The sequence below is a fragment of the Antrostomus carolinensis genome, unplaced genomic scaffold (assembly GCF_000700745.2).
Source record: "Antrostomus carolinensis isolate BGI_N321 unplaced genomic scaffold, ASM70074v2 scaffold17456, whole genome shotgun sequence".
In the NCBI taxonomy this organism is placed as follows: Eukaryota; Metazoa; Chordata; class Aves; order Caprimulgiformes; family Caprimulgidae; genus Antrostomus; species Antrostomus carolinensis.
Window position 1 is genome coordinate 21346 of NW_010319993.1, and position 10393 is coordinate 31738.

At 36.9% G+C, this 10393-nt stretch overlaps 1 protein-coding gene across 2 annotated transcripts in view; it reads left to right on the plus strand.

The window, feature by feature from the left end:
* Nucleotides 1-4221, plus strand: part of KDM1B (lysine demethylase 1B) — a 23267-nt gene extending 19046 nt beyond the window's left edge. For both annotated transcript variants that reach the window (XM_010169472.1, XM_010169473.1), the window contains 3 exons: nt 1311-1433; nt 3382-3534; nt 4138-4221. In XM_010169472.1, coding sequence (XP_010167774.1) covers nt 1311-1433; nt 3382-3534; nt 4138-4221 — 360 coding nt within the window. The remainder of the gene's footprint in view (nt 1-1310; nt 1434-3381; nt 3535-4137) is intronic.
* The last annotated feature ends 6172 nt before the right edge of the window (nt 4222-10393 follow it).

Here is a 10393-nt window from a genome sequence, read left to right on the forward strand (position 1 = left end):
GAAAGCAGTGTTATTTAACAAGAAAAAGCTGGTTGATACTTCACTGTAATAAATAGGAATGTTTTCCTGCATTTGGATACAAAATAATATACAAGCAAGTTAATGCTTTTACTCTCAAACTATCATGAAAACAAGTCTGTAGTACCTGACTATAGATGTACTAATATGGGGAAAAAGGACCAGTCATTTACCGTTTAGGACTTCTGTTCCCTTATTTGAATCAACCAAAATCCTGTTCCAAAGATGATGCTAGTTTATTAAGTTAATGGCTTGTACTAGCCTGAATAACTATGTGGAGTGGCAAAAGCAAAGAAAAACACTTTTGTATGAAACTGCAGTCTGTAGGGTCAGTCCCAAATTCATGAATTACAAAACAAATCTAAACCAGTGCATTGACGTCGTGTTTCTCTTCCCTGCCAGTTCCAAGCAGACACATTACATTTATATCTTATCTCTTCACGCTTTTGCAACAACTGCTGCTTACTACTTGGCAGCAATTAAAAGGCCAGTTTGTAACCTTATGGCTTACTCCAAAAAGAAACCATCCTGTGAAGACTGTGCTCTGTTACCACACTATCTGTGCCTGTATGTGACTTTCCTTAAAGAAGTTTTCTCTTCAGCACTTTGAAGCTTGTTCGACACGTGGTTCAGCGTGCTGGTGCTGTCCAGAGACACTAGATAAAATTCTTGATTTACCTGATAGCTGTTCTCTGCTCGCTATCAAGTTTAGTAACAGAAGAATTGCCTGATATAAACAAGAGGGGGAGAAAAGGGGTTGAGAGCCTGTGAGCTATTCTATAGCCACCACTTCATCTTTGAAACTTTCATTTGAGCTTTCATTTCACGGGCCAAAATCTGCTGGTAAGGACTTAGTATTGGCCTACTCCAAAACATATCTAACTAGTATTTCAATAGCTTGTCTTTGTTACCACCTTTTGACATTGCAGTAGAGTTGAGGTGGAATTTTGGCACGGAACCGGAGCTTAAGAGGTCTGTCACAAAGAACAACACTAGAAATGTCAAATCTTTCACTGTAGCCTTTAAATAGGCAGATAAGAAGTTTTCAGTTAATTCAGCAAGTTGTAAAAGGGGCTGAGACTGTAACACAGATCTGTGGGCAAGACACCAGAGGATGTTAGTAATTGGAGCATAAATACTGTAGAATATGATCCCTTTATTCTAAGGAATCAAACCCACTTTCCTCTAGAACAGAAGTTGCTTTGCAGCTGACGATCTTTGCCAATACCAATTAAAAGGGACTCCTCAAAAAGTACTTAATAACCTGATAATTTCAAAATGATCTCATTTAGGGCAAACAGAGCATTTTAATGTCAGTGGTCACTGGAGATGCTGTGACAACCATTAAAAATTTAGATGACAAACAAGTACTGCAGCAGTGTATGACTGTACTCCGAGAGCTGTTCAAGGAGCAGGTAAGAGAAGCTTCTTGCCAACAGAGGTAAAGCTTTCCATTTATTACTTCATGAGGAAAACCTTGGACTTTTAAAACTGTTTTTCTTTTTGTGTCAGTTTGAGGGAATATGCTTCCTTTGAGATAGTCTGAAAGCACAATGTTTGGTCTCTTGTCTGAAGGAATGTGAACTGAAGTATCTTAGATCTGGCTGAAGGAAAATGGTAATGAATTGAAAACCAGAAATGAACTGTGAACCTTTAAAGTACTTTTAGAAAGGGAAGGTAATTAAAATCAGTACTTTAGGCAGGTAACACTTCTTACTTAGCTGTCACTTTTCCAATCCAAACTTTTTTTTGGTCATTGCTGCTTCCAATACATCATAAAAGCTTTAAGCTAGATGGATTTGGATTGTAATTCCCCTTCCCTCCATGCAATAAACAACTGAAATCACACCACCACCACCCCCAAACCAAACCAACCCCTTACTCTTCTAATAGGAGACAACCCTTCCTGATCTGTCTTGGGATGGAAGTACAGGCAGAATGTTCTATCAAGGGCCCTACATCCTGACTGTAAAAAAACATTAGATAAAAATATCTGCCTCTTTGTCTTCCCCCAGCTCATCATCCAGATAAAAACTAATGGGGAAATCAGAGAAATCTGGGGCAGGCAGAATATTTAGAAATGTTATTTGCATTCCACTCTATAGCCAGTTAAATGACTCAGAGCAGTTCGGTACCAAGGAATGCTTGCGTTAATGTTCAGGGGTCATCTCTCCAGTTTTACTGATGGTTCAGATGGCAGGATTAATGATCTTGGAAAAACCTGAGCATCTGAAAGCCTGACTTTTCCTAGAAAGCATACTTTTGGTAATGGCTTTGCAGTTACCAGAATCATGTGCAGTGTAAGTCCACATACCTGCTACTTTGATCTCATAAGAACATCAAGGTAACAAACAGGTCTTCTTTGGTGCCACTCTAGTCTAGAAGAGTGATTTTCATGTCTGTCCCGGTGGTTTATAGCAGTTGTGAATTTCAGTCATCTCTCCTCAATGGAGCAGGATTTTCAAAGACAAGACAGCTTCCAGGGGTGTACCAAAACTTCTGGGATGTCCACGAAACTCGCAGTACTTGGCTAGCCATTGTCTTGATTGCTTGAGCTTTATTCTCTCATGTGCTACCTGCATGGAACAGTCTATTTCTCGATACCTGATGGTGCTTCTCTTTACTTGTCACAAGCCCCTCAAGAGTAAGAAACAGCTGTAGCTGCCTGAGCCTTCACACAGTTCTTAGCCGGGCAATTTTTGGTGGAACTGGATGGAATCTGCATGCTGCAACGTGACAAAGACACAGTCTTACTGTCACCCCTTAGCTACAGACACTCTTTGTGGGTTTTTTTGTTTTCTCCCTGGACCTAGTTTTTAGTGTAGCTCATTTTCTCATCTTAGATAAGTAATGTTATTTCTCCACTGGAATAAAATTATCTCCAAAATACAAGATTACAGTTGGAGATTTAACAAGCTAGAAGCAGCACAGCATCACGCCTTACCACGATGTAAAGTGCTTACATTATACATACAGACATACTGAATGATGTTGATATTGCTGTTTCCTGTTTGCAAAAGTATATTTGTATTTCAAGGAGATTTTTTTTTTCTCATTTGTAGTTATAGATATTTGTAGTTATATATATATTTTAGGTATATTACAGTATCTGGTATATTACAGATTTATTGCATTCAAAACAGTGCAGCTGTGATGTTTCAGACATAACAAATCTAACGAACAAAATTATCTTTGTGGTTAGAAGTATAATAAAGGAAACTGGAATTTAATTCTGGAATGGGATAGAATCTGCATCATCATAATACTGCCTACTCTAAAGATGAGAAGAAGCTCTTTATGAGAAAAAGCTATGCAGTTATGAGCTTTTCTTTGCAGTGCATAACCTTGATTTTAATTACGCAGGAGGTTCCTGACCCAGTGAAGTTTTTTGTTACTCGATGGAGCAAAGACCCCTGGCTCCAGATGGCCTATAGTTTTGTAAAAACAGGTGGCAGTGGTGAAGCTTATGACATTATAGCTGAAGACATACAAGGAAAAATTTTTTTTGCTGGTGAGGTAAGTATCTTTGTTACTGTTGATTCAGGTTATTGGGCAACTATTTCTTATGAAAGATTGTCTTCTGCTGACCGACACTGCTAATCTAGAGGTAGCATAGAAATATTCTGTTAAACAAATATGGGATAGTTTATTGATCATGACACAGAACCCTCTTTACTCATATTATGTGGCATGAAAAGTCTGACAGAGATTTCAGGAGTGAACTGCATAACCAGGAAGTGCAGAACATGACAAGACTCTACAATCCACTTGTATTTTTAGTCCAATTGTCTGTTATTCCATTTGTGGGTAAGGTAACAAATACCTGCTGCTGATGGTGTAGGTGCAGTTTATACTGGGAACAGAACTTACCTGCCCCAAGAAAGTGCAGATGGCAAACCAGACCACTGCTTTGGCCAGTTGACCTGCTTGTAAATGTTGAATATGCTAAAAATCTTAAATCCAAAATTCTTTCTAAGAAGTTTTCCATGGCTTTAAAAAAACGTTGGTATATACTTAAAGAAAACAAAACTGATCTTATAAACTGAATTTCAATCTGTTCTAATAGTTTTAGAACAAATTAACTTTTTTTTTATTATTTTTTTTTTTTTTTTAATACAGGCCACAAACAGGCACTTTCCTCAGACCGTTACAGGAGCTTACTTGAGTGGGGTTCGAGAAGCAAGCAAAATAGCAGCATTTTAAGTACTGAAATCTTGTGTTTATAGATATATTTTTAATTGTTTTCTGTGGGTAAAACTATCTTCAAGTTTTCTATTGCTGCCTTTTTCCTAAGTGGTACTTAAAATAGTATATGGTACCTGAAGATAAAATCTTCATGTTCCTTTTCTTCTTTCTCCCCCCACCCTCTTTTGAAGCCCCGATGATACGTATTGTTGGGGGGTTTTTTTTGTCCCAGCTAAGGTATTACAGCAAGAGTGACATTGGAGTCCCTGGCCACGGTTTAACTAATGGAACTTTTCTTGAGAGTCCTCTTCTGTACGGCTCAAGTCATGCTGTTGTGAACCTTCATTTCAGAAGGTGGGATTAAAACAAGGCTAAGTTAACATACAGCATTAAAAATGCTGGCAGTTAGCAATGATGATGGCAATTTTCCACTACCTGTGCATCTCAGGTTGATGGTGCTCATAAGAGTTCAAACTTGCTCCCAAAAGCCTGAATAGCCTAGACAAATTCTGGAATTATTGGAGTTATTAACTCAATATAATTATTGAGTTATTAACTCAACTATCATTCTTTCTACTTGCAATCAATAGCCTTTTCTAGAATATTTTTCATATTCTTAGCCTCCACTAAGTGAGCTTTGGAATATCAAGTTTGTTCCTTTAAATCAGACAGCTGGAACAGTTTACAGTGCAATCCTGGAAAGGTTATTGTAGCTAATAAAAACTTGAAAAATTAACTTTTTCATTACTTTAAAAAAAAAAACAAACCTTTGAAATATTCTCTCTGCTACTTGTTCAGAATAATTCTTGTTACAATAACAGGCTAAATTTAGATTTGCTTAGTGTTCACATAGAAACAGGACAGCTTAAAAATACTATATTTCTATGATTATTTTGAAAACAAACTTCCAAATTAATTTGGGCTGAGTAGAGGAACTATCTACTGATATGAGTGCACAGGGGGGAGCGAAGGACTGCAAGTTCCTGACAGCTCATTCAGCTTTTATATTTAAAAAATAAGTGAAGATGAATGAGGAAAAATATGAAGACTTTGACGAAGGGCTGGAACAAGGTGGTTTGCACTTTGACTTGAAGTTTTGTTTGGGTTTTTTTTTCCTTTTTATTATTGAAGCATTATTAAAAGCAACTTGAGAGAGTAATTCAGTAAGGGCTAAGCATCTATCTAACAGCTTTTCCATGGGACAGGGAAGAAAAGAAAACATTTTTCAGCAGAAATAGGACAGACACGACCAGGATAGCTGTTGTAATACTTTTTCACTAAACCAGTATTAATGGAAAAAAATAATAATAATAAAAAAATCAACTTTTAGATCTCTTCCCCTGCAGCTTCCCTTTAACTTTGCTGCATAGACCTCATGATTTCTGGAAGGCAAGGAAGCACTTATTCTTTTCCCCCTTCATTCTCATGCTTTTTTGGTTTTTTTTAAATCTCTTCATTTAAGAATGACACCACACACTTTTTTTGAGTTACAGTGCTTATTTCCATACAGCTGTATACTTGGAAAAAAAAAACAAAAACAAGCAACCTTAAGAAAAATCCTACTGAATAAACGCTATTGTTCTGTTTAAATACTTAATATTTTGGTTTTGGAATAGCTTTTATATTGTTAAATACCTTTATTTAATCTCTAATTTACGAGGTGAAGATGTTTATATAACTAGATGTTTTTCAGATATATATTCTGTTCTGCTTCTTAAAGCTGAATTATATGGATTAATAGGAAAAGTGTAACTGTTCATAATTTTCCTCTACATAAATGCAAGTATGTACATTTTTAAAGTATTTCCAAGTATTAAATTGTAATTTAAAGGCTATACAAAGCAAGACAAAAATCCTCTGATGATAAAAGATAATCAGATATCAGATTTTGCTTTTGGTAATCATTTGCACTTTGTTAATTTAATAAATTACAGACCAATTTATAGCATAACTAGGAAAGATTAAGAGCTGCATATGTTTGAGTTCTGAGTTTCGTTGCCAGTTTATCATATATGACATAATTATTAGGAGATGAGATTCTGAAGATGGAAGAAAAGCTTATTACTACAAGCCCCAACCATTCTATTCAGTGTCTGCTTCAGCTGACATTGATCAAAACTCCAGTCAGCTTAGTAACAACATAGGAACACATCACATTTTAGGTAGGAGCTGCCTGTAAAGTTGAGCTCAGCATCCATTTCTGCAGCCAAAGTTTGTGTAACCACACTTGATTTTAGGCATCTGCTTCCATCCTGTTAATTTGTACCTGGGGTTTCACATCGATCTGCAACTTTGCAGGCAGATAAATGCTATATTCTAGAGAACACAGATGAACACATACTGTCACGTTTGGCTTTAGCTGCTGCACACTCCTTACAGCATTAAAAAAAAAGGATAACATGATAAATTTACCAATGGCCTAGTCTATTAATTATTTGTATATTATTTTGGTGCCAAGGCACTTAAACTGTGTTGTGATGCACTTAGGTTTAAGGAGTAAATAAAATAAGTATGTTCCATTTTAATTTACATTCATTTGAAATGTGTAAGAACATCAGGCTGGTTCTGAGACTTCATTCTTTAATTAATGATCCCCCAAAATTTTAATACCTATGTTAAAGTTTATTTCAAGCATGTATGTGTTTTTTCTTTTGTGTTTAATTTATTCCCTGTATATAAAGAACTGGGGAATCTTTTCTTTGAGTAGATTTGTAAACATTTGTTTAAATGTTATTAAAAAAAAAATATTTGAATGCAGAGCATGATCTGTTACACTTCAACTCTTCTGTGTGACTATGTTATGGCAGCAGAATAAAACTGGAAAGGATCCATGGGATGCTCATGTTTTGTTTTATTGTTTTGGGGGTGTTTTTGTTTTAAATTTTAACCAGTGGCTAAGCCTACTTCTTGGTTACATTTCTTGGATATTCATATTAAGATTTCATTTTAGTAAATTCCTAGAGCTAGACAATTCCTCAAAGTGCTGCTCTACAGCTTCTGCTGAGCACTAACTAACTGCATTGTTATTGGGGTAGAATGGTTTGGGTTGGAAGGGACCTTAAAGCTCATCCAGTTCCAACCCCCCTGCCAGCAGCAGGGACACCTTCCACTAGACCAGGTTGCTCAAAGCCTCATCCAACCTGGCCTTCAACACTTCCAGGGAGGAGCAGCCACAGCTTCTCTGGGCAACCTGTTCCAGTGTCTGACCACCCTCACAGGGAAGAACTTCTTCCTAATATCTAATCTAAACCTTCCCTCTTCCAGTTTAAAACGCTTTACATGCCCTTGTAAAACATCCCTCTCCAACTTTCTTGTAGGTCCCTTCAGGTACTGGAAGGCTGTATCTTAATATAATCATCAGTGTCTTTTAAGATAAGATGATAATTGTTTAGAAGCACTTTCCATAATTTTAAAATAGCCAGAAAAAAAATCACCAGAAAACTATTTAATGCTTTTCTTTGAATCACTGTAGTATGAACACTTTGTAGGACTGTGGTCCTGAAAGGTTCCTGCTAGCACTGATCACTATAAGCACATGCAAGCCTAACTAGATGCTCAAAATATTTACAATACAGGCAATGCCAAATTCTGATACCACTTATCTACATTGTTCTTCTTGAACGGGTGGTTAGAGCTTCATTTAGTGTAAGTCTCACTGCAAGCAACTTAAAAAATTCCTACTCCCTTTGAAAGCTTATTTCAACCAGTACCACACGTAGGGCTGAACCAGGGAAAGGGTGAATGTGTGGAAGATCCACCGCTTTCCCCTAACCCCATCATATCCAGTTAGCAGTGCACAAGGACATGCTTTGTTCTCCTACTGCTAACTCCCTGCAGGAAATTATTTTCATTACACCTGACACTGGTCATGAAACATGTTGACTTCATTCTGAGAATAACAATCTCTAAAATGGAAACAAACTGCTAATGCTGTTTTTAAAATTAAAGTACAAATGGGTAGATTTCATCACACTCCCTTGAAAAATGACACTCCTTCAAGAAAAGAGGTGGTGTGAGGGAAGTTTGTTTTTTCTTTTTAGCCCAGCTGTCTAAAACTTAGACCAGAAATAAAAGTGAAGTAGCAAGTCTACGACTGAGTGCAGTCCAGTGACCACTGTCAGGTGAAAAAGCATGTCAAGTTATGCAGTACTGCCATCCTCTTATCCCCAGGTCCATCTGAATAAACCTTTAGACCTACAACTTCCAGCTACTTGCTTCAATAAGTAATTCCAAATTCAAAGGCAGGAGAGACATTTATTTGCAGAAGGAAAATCACACACTTATCAGATGTTTCTTAACTTTTTTCAGGCAGTGAAACACTGATTTTAATAAATTTACTATTGCAAGTTTTCAGACAGTATTCTGGTGCCTTATAGATTTTTCTACTCTTCTCCTTAAACAACAGGAATTAAAGTAACAACAACCCCCACCAGAAGGAATGCTTTCATTTTAGGAATGCTTTCATCTAGCTCAGTTGAAGCTACTTGATTATAGTCAACTTTCTGATTTGGAAACAGGAATTAGATCTACTCAAGTAGTCATGAGCCACCCTCTCTCTGAAATAGCAGCAGAGTTAATAAACCTTATTGGAATCACCATGCTGACTGCCAGGGGCATTATTTGTCCAGATTAAGCACTGGCCTCCAAAAGGGTTATTTTTAAGTCCAGTTTAGCAGTGGTTTAGCTAAACTCAGACATTCATAGATCGTGCTTTGGCGTGTTACCTTGTAACAGGATGATGCAGAAAGAACACAGATGCTGTAAGCAGTCTGCTCAGGTCCAAGGCTGTTAGCCTAGAGCTTCTGGAAAAAAAGTGGGATGACAAAGTTGTGTCTTCATCATTTCATCTTGGTTATACATGTCTGAGCAGTACACTGTGGATTACTGCACAACTCCCATTCAGCTGTTTTCCTAGAGACATGTAACCTCTCTTCACTCAAGACTTCTACTCTTCCCTTTCTCCCCCTGGCCCTCTCCATCTTCCTTCTCCTACACGTCCCATACACTGTTACCTCATTTGTAAGAACAGTTGTTTATAGAAAAGTTACAGAAAGTAATTTTGGTTAATTTGTCTAGTTTTGTAGGTTACCAACCAAAATACTGAATACCAAAGATTTAACTAACCAGAGGAACCACTACACTGGACTGTAGGAATGATGATTAACAATTAAATCAAGATGTTAGGACTATTTTTCTAGAATACAATAGCCAGGACATAATCTTAAGTGTCTGGAAAGTACACACCTGAACACTTTATTCAGTTATCTTCTATCCAGTCAGCCAGTTTCTATTTTTTATGAGCATTTCTGTACAGGATTTAGAGCCCTAATCACCTGTGGTTTTAATCCAATAGCATCAGGAAAAGGAGGACATCTTATTTACCTTTTAAGTATTGTCTTGCAGTCTTTCCCCAGGCTGTAGAAAGAACTGGAATCTTTTATCAGCTGCAGCCAGACTGGTATGGATTATCAGAGAAACAGCTCAGGCACTTCTTCGCTGTTGAGGACTACACTGAGTTGTAGTTAAGAGGTCTACACAAAGTATTTGAAGGATGCAGAGTTCAATTCCATTCCATGTGCACAAGTCCAAAGTGGCAAGTAATGCATATATACCATAAAGAGAAGTACACTACCCTTTTGTAAGTTTTCCTTAGAATTTACACTGTAAAAGATATTTATACTTGGGAGTTGCTCACCTTAAAAACCAGTTCCTGACCCACATAATTAAACCTACTGGTATATTTACATAAAAATCACATGGCAGTTCAAGTATTCGTAGAAAATCCATCCAAAACCCCAGCAAAATTTGACACAAGTAATTTCTGCTTTTAAGCGGGACTTGGGAACTTTCAAATTTGCAATTAAAAATATCAAAAGTGTTCTTTATGCTAAGATAGTTCAGAGAAAAACAGAAAAAAAAAAACCCCCAACCAAAACCAAACCAATTCACAGATGATGTAAAATCTTACCCTGGTACAAGGACATACATTTCAGAAATTCAGAGATATTACCTTTCAAGTAGGGAAGCCTGCCACATCAGGCTTTAATAGTTTCTACCAGATGAGAGATAAAGACAACAACCTTGTTTCTGTTTATTATTATTTTTTTTTACTATACATTTAAGCAAATGTTAGGTCATCAAAACTGATTTACATTTTTGTGAAAGACATTTATTGAATACAAAACCCCCC